This window comes from Pelobates fuscus, chromosome 1 (genome assembly GCF_036172605.1).
Source record: "Pelobates fuscus isolate aPelFus1 chromosome 1, aPelFus1.pri, whole genome shotgun sequence".
Taxonomy (NCBI): domain Eukaryota; kingdom Metazoa; phylum Chordata; class Amphibia; order Anura; family Pelobatidae; genus Pelobates; species Pelobates fuscus.
Window position 1 is genome coordinate 207,736,057 of NC_086317.1, and position 16,987 is coordinate 207,753,043.

The window sequence follows — 16,987 nt, forward strand, 5'->3', positions numbered from 1 at the left end:
AAATGTGATCGGCCTGTGAGAGAGATCAAAGATTTTCCCAATGGCTAATGGAGGGACAACTTTGCGTGGGCTGGTAGGGTGCATTCTGTCTGTGGTGCCTTAGGGTAAAGAAATTGTCACTCACCTCTCTGTATTAGTGGAGTGACAGTATGTGGGGCCATGCAGGCAAGGGTAAGCCAAGGGTCAATTCTCCTGGGTACAAGATTTTTTTGGGCTGCCCTCTGGGCATGAATTAATTAGTCACCCGCCTTTATACAGGCTACTTTTATATGCCCCACCCCTTTCCCACTGCTGGAGAGTTTTAATGATGCTTAACCAGTATGATGCAGCTATTTGTGTACTCAAATTGAGTACACAACTAATTGCTAACCGAGCACTGCAGATGTTTGTGGACTTAAAGGAACATTTTAGGAACATTTAGGATCAGGAACACAAACGTATTCCTGACCTTGTAGTATTAAAAACACTATCTGGACTCCCTGGCCCCACCTTGTCTGTAAAGGGACACTATAATCACCAGAACAACTACAGCTTAATGTAGTTGTTCTGGTGAGTATAATAGCTCCCTTCAGGCATTTTCATGTAAACACTGCCTTTTCAGAGACACCTCCAAGTGGCCACTCCTCAGATGGTCACTGGAGGGGCTTCCTGGCTCAGGGCTGCACAGTCCTACCATGCAGCATCCCCATGCTCTGCAATTTTTATGATTTTATTTTCTGTATTGCATTTTTTGTTGTTGTTTTTTTAACTTTGTTTTACATTTGTTTCCTCCTCTCTCTTTTTTTGTATCTCTGATATAAAAGTTCAATAAAATATAAACTGAAGTGAAAAAAAGATTGCTCTATAAAAGTAGCTATAAAATCTCTCATATACTTACTGTTCCCTTTCCAAGCAGCTATATACCAGGCTTGTTGAAAGAGTGATTAATGTAATTATCCTCTAACAGACACATTTATCTTGATTAGTCAGATTATCTTAATTACTACGTTCATTATTCCTGTCACTCTTAAAAAAAACAGATGTATTTTATCACAAAAAGTTACTTACTTCTAATCCATGTCTAAACCAAATGTGAGTCAGTCTTCTTGCTCTACCAATATGATTAAATCAAAGGATTTCCCAGCCAACCCAATGCTTCTCACAGAGTAACACAGGGTGCATGCGCGAATTGCCACAATCCACCAGGAATACTTCACGTAGAGAAGCCCTTATTTGCATTTTGAGCGAATCCTCAGAGCAAGTGAGAAAGTCAACCTTTCCTGCCGTGTGATTGACATCTGGTAGTTGTTACCAAAGGGGTTTCCAAAAGTGTCAATTTCTCTTGAAATCAGCACTTTTATAAAACCAAAAAAAGGGATATGCATTCACAGGGTTTATATTGCATTCAATATGAAAATGAATACCTATCTTTAAAGGACCACTATAGTGCCAGGAAAACACTTGTTTTCCTGGCACTATAGTGCCCTGAGCGTGCCCCCAACCTCAGGGACCCCCTCCCGCCGGGCTCTGGGGAGAGGAAAGGAGTTAAAACTTACCTTTCTCCAGCGCTGGGCGGGGAGCTCTTCTCCTCCTCTCCTCCCATTCGGCTGAATGCACACGCGCGGCAAGAGCTGCGTGCGCATTCAGCCGGTCTCATAGAAAAGCCTTATCAATGCTTTCCTATGGACGCTTGCGTGCTCTCACTGTGATTTTCACAGTGAAAATCACGCAAGCGCCTCTAGCGGCTGTCAGTGAGACAGCCACTAGAGGATTTGAGGGCTGGATTAACCCATTTATAAACATAGCAGTTTCTCTGAAACTGCTATGTTTATAAAAAAGTGGGTTAACCCTAGCTGGACCTGGCACCCAGACCACTTCATGAAGCTGAAGTGGTCTGGGTGCCTAGAGTGGTCCTTTAAAAACTCTCATTCACCACTCTCTCTTATAGCGAGCTATCTCTCTGAGGTAGTGGCTATATGTGGGATTCCGGATCAAAGCAGCAGTTTTTACAGAACTTCATAGAACATTGTAGCCATATACAGACCCGTTTCACGCATTTTGCTGCCTGTTTCTGAATCTGAATTCCTAAACAATGCACCTGATTTCTTACAGATACCTGTGAGGTTATTTATTACATTTTTCAGCAACTTTTGGAAACATTGTGAGAGAAAAATAATCATTAATACTTTATATCCTACCATTTTCAAAATCACTTTTACAATCTAAGCTTAAATTGCTGTTTTGTGCTTAAAGTTTCAACTTTTCTACTTTTTCTTGAAGATAGAAACTTTATAAAAATGTATTTGGACAGGATGGTCAGATTTGCCTGTAACTATGTTTGGGTTGGAAAGCTGACCCATCCCCCGTTAGTGAAAAATTTGATCTATAATTTCAATTGTGGAAGTAGTGGAACATGTGTTATCTGGAGAGCATATTATATTAAGGGAAGACTATAGTGTAAAGAATACAAATGTGTTTTCCTGAAACTATGGTTTTAAAAACTTCATTGTTGGTGAGATAGCTCAGTGGGCTAATGCATCATCCCGGCATGGTTGACTCAGCCCTTCATCCTCCCAAGGTAGACAAAATACCAGTACCATTAAATTGGGTAATAGTAACTAAAAAAATGGATGTTGGGCTAAGGTAACATCCCCAGTTTGTACTTGAAAAACAAAATTATTTTAATGTATCTTTCCTGGTTAAATAGATTATTATTGTTCTTGTTCCCTCAATAGTGAGATTGCCTGGCCTCTATTACAAATGTTGGCTACTAACATATTCTCAGAGAGACTGCCCTGTATGGTTAATGCTATTGATTTATTTCTGGCATTTATAATGCACCAACATATTCTGCAGCGCTGTACAATTGGGAAAAAGACAAACACAATAAGAACAGACCGATACAACAGGTAGAGGACACTGCCCATAAGCTTACAATCTAAAGGTTAAAATGGGGAGGTGAGACACCATCCTTCGAATGTTTTATAAGCCAATAACTACCTGCCGTTCATGGAGAGTATATCAGTTTTATAAACTTGCAATTTAAGAGGCATGCACTTGTCACAGGTTGACCAGACAACATCCTAAATGTTTCTTTTTAGTTTTTGTCCTTTTCATAAATTTGACAATTTAAGGTGCAACCTTGTCTCTTTGCTGTAATACATTTTTTAATACAGGACTCAAAATCTCCTCTTGCCACTAGCTTTGGCAGTGACACTCAGTGGAGCTAAACTCAAGAGGCAGTCAATTGCCTGAGCACCGGCCTTGCAAAAAGTTCTTATTGAGCTACACTTGATTGGACAGCCACAGAAAGCCTGGGCGGGGTTAGAAGTGGGCTGCAGACAAAATATCTGCAGATTTTGCAAGCTGTTACTAGATATGTCCCAATTATGTTGAGACTCCGCTTATTTCCTCCCAGAGCTGCTGAATATCGCCCTCGATATTGCGGCGTAGCTCATCTAATAGATTCAGAGGAGTGTCTGGGATTTTACAGCTAGCTTCTGCGGTGAGTACGGATTTCTATTCTCCAGTCATCCTCCCAAATCCATCTCCCTTTGGGACTCCTCACTAGTAGTGAGGGTCCATCGCATAGTGGTACCATGACAGGCCTCTGCGAGGAAAGCAGCCTCCACAGCAAGTCGCCAATATCGGACGCTGTAGGGGGTCGATCGGGCTTACACTTCTTTCTCCAATGCCCCATGTCTTCAACTAGGTGTTAGTTATAGTAGGTGTAGGTAAAACACCAAGACTCCCGCTTTTCGAAACGTTTTCATTAGGTTTAACTCGGAGCTCTAAAAAGTGCGTCTTGACAGTATGGTAGCTCTTATCTTATTTTTTATTTCCTTCAAGTCGTCTATATGCGTTACTTAGTAATGTATTGTGCCTGAGACAGGAAACATGATGCCATATTATCAAACATGGGAGCAGTCAGGGTTTTTACTCTATTCTTAGCCTTTAATGATGGATTGACAGATTTTCATGTTCACAAAGCCTATGGTCGATAACTTCATAACTATAAAACAATACAAACAATACAAGAGGATGAACTATTTCTGTTTGTATATCTTTCATCTCATTCTTACTTTTGTTTCCTCGGTTCCTTAATCCTTCACTTCACATCTTGAAACATTATTATAGAACAGCTAAGACAGCATTATATCCCTTAGTGTTAATTCTATATATTATGCATACCATATCCAGCCCAATATGCCTATTTCTCTAATGCCACATTTCTGTTTTGGTGGCAACAATCACTCTATATTATGAGTGTGTTTTACAGACTGGACAGTAGGCAGAGCTCTACTAAGTTTATATTGTTATAGAATAAAGTAATTTGTGTTAAATTGTTTTTTATTTTGTACGCAAAATGATAACAGACATAGAAGGGTTTGGAAAATTAATGCACTGTTGCCTACACAGAGGCATAATATGTCAGACAAAGGTAATGCACATTACATATTTCACATCAATTCCGCCATGGGTAATGGTAAGCTATTCTGCCATCTGCATATCTAGTCTTCGCATGCATGCAGTAATAGTTTGAGCTAAGTCTTAGTCGTAGTATATGCACTCAGTAAACCATGCTTAGGAAATATATGTAGATATTACGTGGGGCAAAGAAAGCAATTTCGTATGAGCGGATGAAAAAGAAAAGCACTGGTGATTGATATTCGTGTATACTATATACGGATGCTAGGCATGTAATTGCTGATAAACGCAACACTTGCTTAATAGTATGTCTAATAAGGAGTGCAGACATCTTATTAGATCGCAGTTATGTTCAGGCCAGCTAGTATTAACAGGGTGATACTGCATGCTGTAGCGGAGTGCAATATTATAATCCACGATCTCCGCTGGTATCACAGGTAAATCCACAGTCAGCGCTGAAAAGTAATGCAATATCCCCAATCCTCCCAATAACCGGACGAAACACAGTCTGGGAGTCAACTAGCAGCTTTATTCAGAACTTCCAGTATTTATGCAAGTCCCCATGCAAGGGGTTTCCTTACTGACAAAGCAGGGGTGATACAGTAAGGGACTACATGGGGGACTTAACCGTTGATACATTTCTCCCATCAGGCACCGCTGCACGAGAGGGATACTCCCACTGAAATAGACTGTTAAAAGTGGATTATCCCCTCGTGCAGCAGAACCGGCAATTCACATTAAAATATATAACTTTAACAATATTCGTCTGATTTGCACAAACCGGTGTTCGGTAGATAGCTGGGGTCTGAGGGTACATTTAGTGCGAATACCGCTCAGATCCCAGCTAAACTAACCGAACGCCGCATGAAATACATTCGTTTATTTAGTTCGTTTCAAACGTACCGAATACTAATGGTAAACATAATAGGGGAATACCGGAGCTCCTGAACGGCCTGGAAGTGCAGCGGTGTTCGTGTCGTCGAGCAGCCGTTTTTAGTTCCACACACTCGACGACAAAACACCGCTGGGGAACAAAGAATCCAAGATGGCCGACCGCCGCGTGGTCGGTAGCCGAACGACGGCCACCTAGGAATACACTTAATTACCGATTGCAACATTGTTGCAATCGGTTAACGAGCGCCACACATCTCTTAATGTGTGGTCTATCCGGGGGGCCCATATTCGTTTCACGAACGGGCCGGATAGTCGCCGTTCGTGAAACGAAGTGACTGAATGCTAGCGGCTTACGGCTGCTAGCATACGAATTACAATGGACACATAATACACAGCAGAATACATATACTACACAGCATACAATACAGACAACCTTTATCGCAATTAAAGTCCAGTGTTCCAGAAGTGGCTAGGTTTGCCACACATGCACTAGATGTTTTAGCGTATTGTATGATCACCGTGGGTGCGAGCATCATGTAGCTTCCTGTCTCCCTGTGGGGCGGTATGTGGCAATATGGCATGTGATATGGCCGAGGATGCTATATATATGAATACTACCGACTGCACAGAATGGTTTGGTCTGGTTAATTAACGGCAATTTACTAACACATAACTGTAACACTAACAATAACCTATATGCTCTTAGAACGACAAAGTATAGGTGAGCATTAAACGTAAATTAAACTGCATTTTGCGCTACAATAAGACTGTATAGTGTAAAAATTAAAACAATAAGGGAGAATTCCAGCGTAGGTAATTTATACTGTGGATACTATTTCTGCACAGTGTTTCTACGGTATAGCAGTGTCCCCCTTCTTCTCCACTTAAAAGAGGGGAGCTGTTCCCGTGTGTGTTTTCATTGGTCCCTTTGGATGCCGGTCCTCCATCTGTCCACCTCGGCTAGACCTGACCCTCTAGCGGAGCGTTCTGTGGCTCCGTGGGCACTGAAAGTCCAGACCAGTCCACTGGACCCCCCACCAAAAGTCCATACACCGGCTGTCTCCTGCACCTCCCCAGCATCACTCACGCTTCCATGAAGCTTTGGGACCCACGTGTCTCACCCAGCACCCCATGGCCGCCGGTATACCGGGGGGCAGCGCTCCCCGTCCCACAGGACTCACTGTGCCAGGGACATCCTTCTCTGGGCCCCCCACAAACCCAGATGCAAGGTCCCATACTGCTCCAGGGGGTAGGCCACCCGGGGTATCCATCTGCGGGTTGGCAGCCGTCAAGGTCCTCTGAGCTGAAAGTCTCCCCATAGAGGTGAGTAGACTCTTCTGTGACAGCATACATGTCTGTCTGTATGTATCTCCTGTTCTTTGGGAAGCCTTTGCCAGTGTAGGCGACCGGCACAGTACCAGCATGGGGGCTCCCGTCGCCGTGAAGGCCGTCACCATGAGGCCGGGATAACCCCCGCCAGCTGCAGGGTTAAAACTAGAGGGACCTGGCACCCAGACCACTTCATTGAGCTGTAGTGGTCTGGGTGCCTGTAGTGGTCCTTTAAAGTTTAATGCCCTGCATTAATTGGAATCTTCTAATATTCTTCCCGGAAGAAAAACTAGTAGTCTTTACTCTTCTTGACTGCCTTAGAATGTTATAAACACTCTCCTTCTAACATCCGTGCCCTGATTAGTTCCATGAATGAATATTGATCGGTTACCTTGTCAACCTTACTTAACCTCACTAGACTAATCTCCCATCAAGGGCAGATCCAGAACCTAATCTTGGGAGGGACACTGGTAGATTATTTAAAGAAACAATCTAGGCACAATCACCACTACCGCTTTTTGAAGTGCCGTGGTGCCTTCCCAGGGTAAGTAGTCAAACTGTTTAAGAACAGTTTGACATATTACCTGGGGTCTGCCAGGATAGGGGCTTTTTAAGGAATAGGGGCAGGTGTGTGTGTGGTAAGGTTATTTATGGGGTGATAAATATTAAAATATTATTTTCATAAAAATGATAAATAATTAATTTAAGAATTTTTATCCTATCAAAAATTTATATATTGGTACTGTCTCCCTTGATTAATTTAAGAGATACCCACTATTTAACTCTTATAGACACTGGAGTATGTTTTATTAGAGAATTTGTATTTCACACGTTAATCACAAACTAATTATAAAAATATAATTTATTGTGATAATAATTAATAATAATAATAATAACAATATGTAACATGCATGACAATAATCAGTGAATATTTAGGTATAACATAAGTATACATATGGCAAAAGTATTGACACCATTTCAGAGAACAATAGCAACATTTATATCCACATAGATGCAATTTCAACAAGATTTACGACAGGACACTTTCTTTGAAATCAGCATCTCACAGGACAGCTAACTGCAATTCGCTAGTTTGACTCACACTGAGTTAACTCACTCACTGCTGGCTACAATTCTCACAGGCAACATACCTTTTATATTGCAATTGACAAATACAATAATTTTCTTACCAGATCAGTTAACCATTCCTTCTCATCCAACAACCAATAAGAATAATTCTAACCAGATTTTACGTTTGCAGAATATTCAGCTCCTGATGAAGATTACTATCCCTAATTTAAGATAAGTAATATCTCTGGGTAAAAGCCTGGTATGCTAAACTGGCAAAGTCACCAGTAATTATATTATTCACTTATTCCTTCCTGCAGTAAGGAAATGTGGAGCAATATATTTCTTAGCTAATTATGATTTCATAATAGTTGAAATCTGACCAGCCTTTATCCAGGTATAGTTGTGCTTTTAGTAAAATTAATTAATTTAAAGTAAATTAAATCAGCATATTTACCAGCTCCTTAGTAGAATTTCTTTAGCTTGGAGATATTCCATAAAATGATGAATGCAGCTATGCGTATAGAGAATTGTGAGAAATAGGAAAGTTTTCAGTGTTCTGATTAAAAATGTAAAAGTTTCAGATGGAGCATTATATTTTCAGAGTTTAGTTGGAAAAGATACAGTTAGATGTGTCCAGCTTTGGCTCAAGATGTCAGACCTCCTCTCCTTTCTCCTTAATTTTTAAAGGAGAAGCTTCCCTAAGATTCTTTATGTCACTAGTTTAAAGTGGCCAGTAGAGTAAGGTAGGTGTGTCTTCCCTGACTTTGGTCAATAGATGGCATAACACCACAATAAATTCTTGTCAGGAATTCAAACTACCACTTTGTATCAGAGGTTAACTGAATTTCGTGATGCGTTTGATGTCCTAATCTGTTATCTTTATGATACCCGCCCATCAAAAACCCGTCAATCTTAATAGAATTTGGTTCTTGTTCTGCAGATTTACTGTCTTCTTTTATGGTCAGAAAATTAGAATTTGACACATCTGCCCTTTCTTTTACCTTCTGTTTACAATGGGGCTCTAAATCCATTCTTTAAGTTTAAAAGTAAATTAATTACTTTTGGTGTTATCTGTTATTTGTAATCCTGTGTCTGGGTTCTCTTTGAAACTATGTGTGTAGCACTTAGTAATATTACATCATCTGATATCTACATGTCTTTACACACATTCAGCTAATGTCCGTTTAATAATATGATATTTCTTCATTGATATTATGTCCATGAATATTCAATATTATTAACATGGGTACTATTTATATATGATTAGCTATAATTATAGTTAGTTTATAGGTGTATATATATATATATATATATATATATATATATATATATATATATATATGTATATATATATCTGTGTTTGTGGGCTATTTCATCCCCCCTTGCTGCTGCACACATAAGGTCTTGTCTGCCAGTGGAAATACCCTGACAGTGTGAGAGAGAGAGAGAGAGAGAGAGAGAGAGAGAGAGAGAAAGAGAGAGGGGCGTAATGTGTGTGTGTGTGTGTGTGTGTATAGGGGTGCATTGTGTGTCAGGGGTGCAATATGTGTCTATGGGATGCAGTGTGTGTGTGTATTGTGGCAGTGTGTGAGGGGTGCAGTGTGTGAGGCGGGCAGTGTATGTGTGAGGGTGCAGTGTGCGAGTGTATTGGGGCAGTATGTGTGTGTTTGTGTGAGGGGGCAATGTGTGTGTTTTGGGGGGCAGTGTGGGTATGACGGGTGCAGTGTGTGTATTGGGGGCCAGTGTGTGTGTAAGGGGAGGCAGTGTGTGTGTGAGGGGGCAGTTTTTGTATTGGAACAATATGTGTGTGAGAGGGAGGCAGTGTGCGTGGGGAGTTATTGTGGGTTGGTTGGGGCAGGGGGGTATAAGAATAAATAAAGTTTTTTTTTCATTAATATAAATAATTTTTATATTCCCCCCCCCCTTCTTACCTTTGCCTGGAAGGGGGGACAGTACAAGGTAAGCTTTAGTGGTCCTGTGGAGAAGCCCTGGTGGTCCTAGAGAGGAGTGAACTCTAGCCTGCAGCTTCTGAGGAGAGGAGAACCTGCGGAGCTGCAGATTAGAGCTCCCGGGCCCTCTCTCCCTCCCCTGCTGGCTGCTACATTTCATTGCCACCGGGCCGGTGAGGGTGATCTCTGATCCCCCCCCGGTCTCTGCGGGCACACTGCAGGGCTGGCAGGGGAGAGCAAGGCACTTTTATTTCTCAAGGGGAGAGGGGAGGCATTTGCCCCATTGCCTCCCACCCCTGGGTCTGCTACCTTCTCCCATTTGTTTTATAACTTGCTTCAGAGATCATCCCTTCCCTTAAAGATACACTATTTGCAAAATAACTTTTTCATCTTATTAAAGTTGCTGGATTAGATATTTTGCTGGATTAGATAATTTTATTTTCTCTGGGGAGAGGGGAGGCATTTGCCCCATTGCCACCCGCCCTTGGGTCTGCTACTTTCTCCCATTTGTATTATAACTTGCTTCAGAGACCATAATAATCCCTTGCCTTAAAGAGACACTGTTGGCAAAATAACTGTTTCATCTTATTAAAGTTCCTGGTACAAGGATATCTCTATAGAAACTGGCTAAAGTGAGATGATCTGTGTGAGTGTGCTTTTTCCAAATATGTGTACCTTAATTCTTCTTTAATCACAGCTCTGCCTAGATTACTAATCTTGGAAGATATATTCACTACTCCCCCAATCTGGTCTGGCCATTCATTGTGATTACATGTTTCTAATAATATCCAATTTTCCTTTATTTCCGTCTCAAATCTGCTATGCAGCACCTCACTAGGATACCTCTGCTTATTCTTTATCTCTGCTCTATGTTTCTATTACTGCCTACATTATTATTCCTGTTTGTATTTTCTAGCTTCTTTCATTCTGTGTTCTCTCTCTTCTGCAATCTTGTGTTACTTTGAAATATGTATCATTATCCGTCTGCTTTGTATTTGATTTGTGCATTACAGTGCTCTTCGATAAATAAACCACAAGTGAAAATTATAACAAAGTCGATAGAGCATATAAAAACCTATGCAATCTTTTACAAAACAATCACAACCAGCCTCGAAAAAAATAAAAATCAAACAAGCAAAGAAACAAAAATCAAGAAAATCCAACACATACAAACATATTAGAGTATTTGTGGCAAGTGTTCTGTTCATATGCAAGCAGCCCCGTTTTCTTGTGTTTTGTGTGGTTTTCCGTAGAGCAAGATCTAGCATTTTATGCATAGAAACATGATGCTGGAGGTGATGTTTTTCTTTTTTTTTTTTTTTTTTTATTCTTGTAAATGTCATGATATGCGTATAATAGTTCACTAGTGGTTAAAGGGGAAGATAACCCCATATTTTAATGCACTGTAAAGATAGTGCTTTCTAATAATTATGAAATAACAATGTTGTATCTTTTAAGATGTTTGTTTTGGTGTTGGCCTATCCCCGATTAAATAATACATTTTATATATATATACATGTACATTTTTTTTTAGATTAGCAAACAAAATAGCTCTGGTTCAAAGTGCTGCTACTCCTCCTCCCCTCATTAGGAAGCATGATTTAGCATTTTATGCATGGAAATACAACAGTGATTCTGGCAGTGGTGTTTATCTTTTTTTTTAAATCAATTTTATTTGGGAGATCATCAGATCATTCCAAAAGATAAAATTATATAATAAAATATACCCCTTTAGCCACACACCCTAGCTGAGTGATCTGAACTAGAAAACATCCTGCATTAGAAGTAGTGAGTCATATATTAAGGATATCACTACCTGTTTGTAGTTTCTCTGACTGTCTGCAGCCAGGTTGTGAATTTAAAAGCAGCTCTCTTAAAGAGACACTCCAGGCACCCAGACCACTACAGCTAATTGAAGTGGTCTGGGTGCTGTTCCCCTATTGTACTTAGTCAAGAGAAACTGCAATGTTTACATTGTAGCTCTAAGTGTGCCCTCAGTGGCTGTCTATCAGACAGCCACTAGAGGGCTTCCGGTATCCAAACTGACCTTTGGTCGGTTATCTGACGCTGGACGTCCTCACGGAACTCCAGCGTCAAATTTGCCCCATAGGAAAGCATTGAATAATGTTTTCCTATGGGGAGGTCTAATGCGCGCGCGTGGCCATTGCGTGGGCGGAGAATGACCCAGCACCGAGGGACATCTGCGCTGGACTCTGGTAAGTAGCCGAAGGGATTTTAACTCCTTCAGCGAGATAGGAGCAGGGGCACTGCAGGATCCTGCAGTGCCAGGAAAATGGAGAGTCCCTTTAAGTGCTATTGAGGCTGAGATTGTGTGCATACCTTTGATGGGAAGGTCTTTCTGGCATTAGGGGTGTGGCTAAGGAGGCAGGATTATGGTGCAGCATTCTACAAAACATTTATTTTCTGTGCGCAAACTATAAAGACTTGAGCATGCAAAAATATACAGCATATGAGGTCAAAAATCTATCAAGAGCATTAAAGTTGTAGTGGTGCCTGTAGTGTTCCTTTAATCTCTATGAGGAAAAGCATAACAGATAAGGCTAGGAAAAAAGTCACCACTATTATTTTCTGTTGTCCTCCAGTGTTCCTAAGTAGCAGGATACTGGAGAGTGGAAGCGGAACTGGGGGTTCCATAATAGATCAGCAATGTTGGACACTTGGGAAGTATGAATTTAATCCTCGCAGAAGAAATGGATATGTCTGGTACATGGCTCCTTTTCTGTTCAATAAGCCAATTAAATCTTAAAATTGCTGCAATCAAAGTTCTTTAATGACCCTCTTTCTTCATTCATGCACTGGATGTTTAACCCCTTACACTGTCAGACAGAAAGACATTTGTGTATTAGTATATACGTATATGCATTCACATGGTTAATGAATATGTCCTTTATCTATAAACATATGTTGTCAATAAATCAATAATATTCTCTTAGACTAGGGTAATGACCCTATAAAGATTTTATGGTTGTGGTAGAGTGGTTTATGGAGTATATAGCAGCATCAAGTAACTTTTCTTTTGTTGAATAGACCCCACAACTACGGTAATGTGACAATGTCTTTCCAGTGGGACTGATATGTGGAATTTTGTCTACAACAGGCAGCCGCTCTGCAGAGACAGATCTTCGACTTCCTGGGCTACCAGTGGGCTCCAATACTAGCCAATTTCATGCACATTATGGCAGTGATCTTAGGGATATTTGGAACCCTACATTACAGATCCAGGTATCTCATCATGGTAAGCTAACCTTAAGGGAACAATAGAATTTTTATTTAGTTTGCAGGAAATTCTAAAAAGTAAGCGAACACCATCATGTAGTGTAATTCTATTTATTTCGTTTTGGTTTATTATAGATATTAGTTACTTTACTTGCAACAGTAAAAACAGTTGCCAAATAAAGATGTGATATAGGATTTATGATGCAATAATTAGCAATTAATAAATCTACTGTCATGTTGGTATAATTCACATGAATAATTCAAATATCTATTCCCTAATGTTCCACGTGAAACAATTAGCATCTGTTCTCTGATGTATAGGAGTAAAAGAAGTTGTCAAGATTTTAAATATACAGGGACATGAGTAAAAGTGGTAAGGAGTTTGTACAAACACAGGAAGGGCAGTGGAGTGCAGGTTTTTAAAAGGCTATTTAATTTGAAATCTTTGAACTATAAGTCTTCAAAACACAACTGTGTTTTATTTTTAAATTTAACAAGATATTATCTAATATAGTATACTTTATTTTGTTTGCATTTCATTTTGTAATGATGGTCTCACTATTCTTGCCTATTCAACACACTTGAACAAACCAAAGTCAAGTCTTACTTGTGCTATAAAATATCTCATTTGGTAGCATACCTTTCAAGCATAAACTGCCAGGGTTAGTCACTGAAGTGTGCATTTAATTTAAAATGTTAACAATGAAATTGGAAAATTCTCGAAGTTGGATATGAATTCATTTTGCCTATTTTGACCTGAAATGTGAAAATCTTTAATGAATATGTGTTATTCACACTTTTTTGAATAATCTTTCCACCCTAGTTTTGATTTATAGAACTGTGTAGATTTCATACTTATATACAGGTAAATAAATTAGAAGAAAATCAGCCCAAAGTATCTAAAAAATAACCTTTATTATGTAATCTTAAGATGCCTGTGGAGTCAACAACATAAATCTAAAGAACAAATATATATATAATAATAACAATGGATCTAGAAGATTTGGCTAGATATACACTGAACAAAATTATTTTACACTTTAGTTTTTGCCCCCATTTTTCATGAGCTGAACTCAAAAAACGAAAACTTTTTCTATGTACACAAAAGGCCTATTTCTCTTAAATATTGTTCACAAATCTGCCTAAATCTGTGTTAGTGAGCACTTCTCCTTTGCCGAGATAATCCATCCACCTCACAGGTGTGGCATATCAAGATGCTGATTAGACAGCATGATTATTGCACAGGTGTGCCTTAGGCTGGCCACAATAAAAGGCCACTCTAAAATGTGCAGTTTTATCACACAGCACAATTCCACAGATGTCGCAAGTGTTAAAGGAAGCGTGCAATTGGCATGTTGACTGCAGGAATGTCCAGCAGAGCTTGTGCAATGTCATGGCCTATGAAACATTTTTTTATTATAATTCTATATTTCGTAGGAATGTTTTATTATCTGCCACTGTAATGCTGTTATTAATATTATTCTGGTAATAACGATAGTTCATTTTCACTTGTGATCTGGATGCAGTATTCCGTGTGGCTGGCATTATGGGTTGCCTGGAATGCCTTTATTATCTGTTTCTACCTTGAAGTAGGACATTTGTCTCAGGTAAGAAATCATCATCTGCTCCACTTGTTTTTTACCCCCATTTTAGACTATGTCTCTCTCCCATATTACTGTATCACCGTACCTGGTCTCTTACATACACCTCCATCTTGCTCAATCTCCTAACACCCAACAGCTGGGTTACTGTAGCTCTATTTGGGAGTAGTGTATAAAAACTGGTTACTTAGTGTGTCACTGTTCTGTATTAATGCTTTTTCTGCTGTACCTGTGTTTATGTATACTACAACTCAATGCATGCTTTCATTTCTAAAATACTTACTAAGAAGCCTGGTAGTACTAATACTATACCTCTACCGTGCACAGTTTTCTTGTACAAACCATAGTAGATGACCTGCACCATAGACTTGATTTATTAAAGTTCATGCTGATCTTATACTGGCCAACGACTCATCTAAACATTTGCTACCCCTTCTCTACTCATCCGAATCTGACCACTTCTTATCCGCATATACTACTATCTTTGCTACTTTTGCATATTGTCCCTGATCCTTCATGGCACCTTATAAACATATCTACCACTCCTGCATTATCCTCACACATGTTTGCTTTATCATGGCCTCTGTTGTTCTTTGCTGATGGTCTGTTAAAGCACCTGTCTTAAATATGTTCCATAGCTATGTTCATTCAGCCACTCCATACCAATATGTTGCTTTTCACATGTATTCAATACATTATCACCCATTATATCATGTTTGATATCATATTCCCTTATCCTGGCATGGCTAACTGATTCCATGGTGCATGTCCAAGTTGTAGGGTTATGGTTCTCATCCTTTGCCCTACTTCCTATCATGATCTCTCTAAACTGAAAAATAATACTTGTCCTCAGCACAGGGACCTGATCATGAACTTTAACACCTCCCTGCACCGATCGTGGTGGATGGAGAATGGGCCAGGATGCCTGGTGACCCCGGTTCGCGGCCCCCCTTTGTCACTAGCAGATCACCACATGGTAACAGTGACTGGGTGTCTCCTAGACTATCCATATATAGAGGCCCTAAGCAGCGCCCTGCAGATCTTTCTGGCGGTGAGTGTGGAAGAGACCTACACCAACATCTCCAGATGGTTGCCTTCACGCATTTTGTAAGATTAATGTAAAGCAATTCCTATAACAACACTTCAATGATTTTGTTATATTTCGTGGGGATAAAGGAACTGGGTAGTGATGACAATCAGTGCTTCCAACTTAACTGGACTTAACAAATCCAAAACAGAAAGCAAGTCAGACAATAGGAACTAAATTAACTATATTCTTTCTACCTTATTCTACAAAATTCATACAATAAAAGATCAGAAATTGCACAATTTACATGCATAGACTTTATATAATATTATATAAACTTGAATTCTCTAGAATTCTATTGCCGTAACAAAATGTATCCAATGTGTAAAAATGTTTGAACATATATTTTCTGTTTCCTAACTGTTCTATCTTTTACAAACATTCTTTTTTCTGATCCTCTTTGTCTACTCATCTCTGCAGTTTATTTTGTTCTAAGACTTTTTTTTCCCCTTCACTTTCTCAGCTATTCGGTTTTGTATATGCCTGTTATGTCAGTAAAGTTTTCATGGATGAGGAAGACAGCTGTGAGTATTAAGAACTATTGCATTCTTTGATGTGTGTCATGCATTTGTCCCCTTTTCAAGAGGATCCTCACGAAAAACTAATCCATTAAAGACCAAGGACTCTTTTTTTTTTATTCTTTCTTTTATTAAAGGCATATAAGATGGGGTACATAAGAGAAAGCAGGGGAAATGTACGAGCGACTTACAGTATAGGGTTGATACATCATTCAGCAAGATTAATTTACATTTCCAGGATATCGATTCCTCATTTTTAATTTTTGTCGTTAATCTTTAGTTTGAAAACACAAGTTATGGATCATAACATCCTGGTTGGTTACATGCTAGATTATTAACACAGCAAGAAGCAGTGGCACAATTTTTGTATATTTATCAAGCTTAATACAGGTAGGGTGTAGCTGGTGTTTGGAGATGCTTAAATAGTGCGCTAGCTGTGGTTTTCACTAAAGGGGTGAATGAGAGTAAGCATACATAGTTAAGTGTAGTGTAAGCGGATTTAACATGTCTAAAGTGGTAAGGCACGTTGGGGCAACAGGCTTATGTAATATACGTTTATGCTTGTTCAAATGTGGTAAAGCAAGCTGTCATGTTACTAGGCATATCCATGAACCGGCATTGTGTAGTTACTGTAGTTTCAGGCTAGTTACCACCATGGGACACAAGCATTGTGCCATGCTGGGGATTTCGGTATCCACGAGAAGCTTCAGCGGGAGCTGGACTGAGTCATACAGCAATAGTTCTGAAATAGCGTCCACCTATGCGGGTCTGGCAGTGTTCAGCGTCGGCGTTTTGATTTTCCTCTGGTGTTGGTCCGTGTGGAGAGCACATATTTGACACATATTGTAACCCAATGCTGTTTTATAATGCGTACCTTGCACCTGTGAGAAATTG

General features: G+C 39.7%; 1 protein-coding gene across 3 annotated transcripts in view; it reads left to right on the forward strand.

The window, feature by feature from the left end:
- NKAIN1 (sodium/potassium transporting ATPase interacting 1) overlaps positions 1 to 16,987 on the forward strand; it is a 53,103-nt gene that overhangs the window by 22,337 nt on the left and 13,779 nt on the right. For 2 of the 3 annotated variants that reach the window (XM_063453976.1, XM_063453985.1), the window contains 4 exons: positions 12,769 to 12,906; positions 14,414 to 14,494; positions 15,342 to 15,539; positions 16,039 to 16,099. In XM_063453976.1, coding sequence (XP_063310046.1) covers positions 12,769 to 12,906; positions 14,414 to 14,494; positions 15,342 to 15,539; positions 16,039 to 16,099 — 478 coding nt within the window. The remainder of the gene's footprint in view (positions 1 to 12,768; positions 12,907 to 14,413; positions 14,495 to 15,341; positions 15,540 to 16,038; positions 16,100 to 16,987) is intronic. The other variant, XM_063453993.1, reaches the window with a different exon arrangement.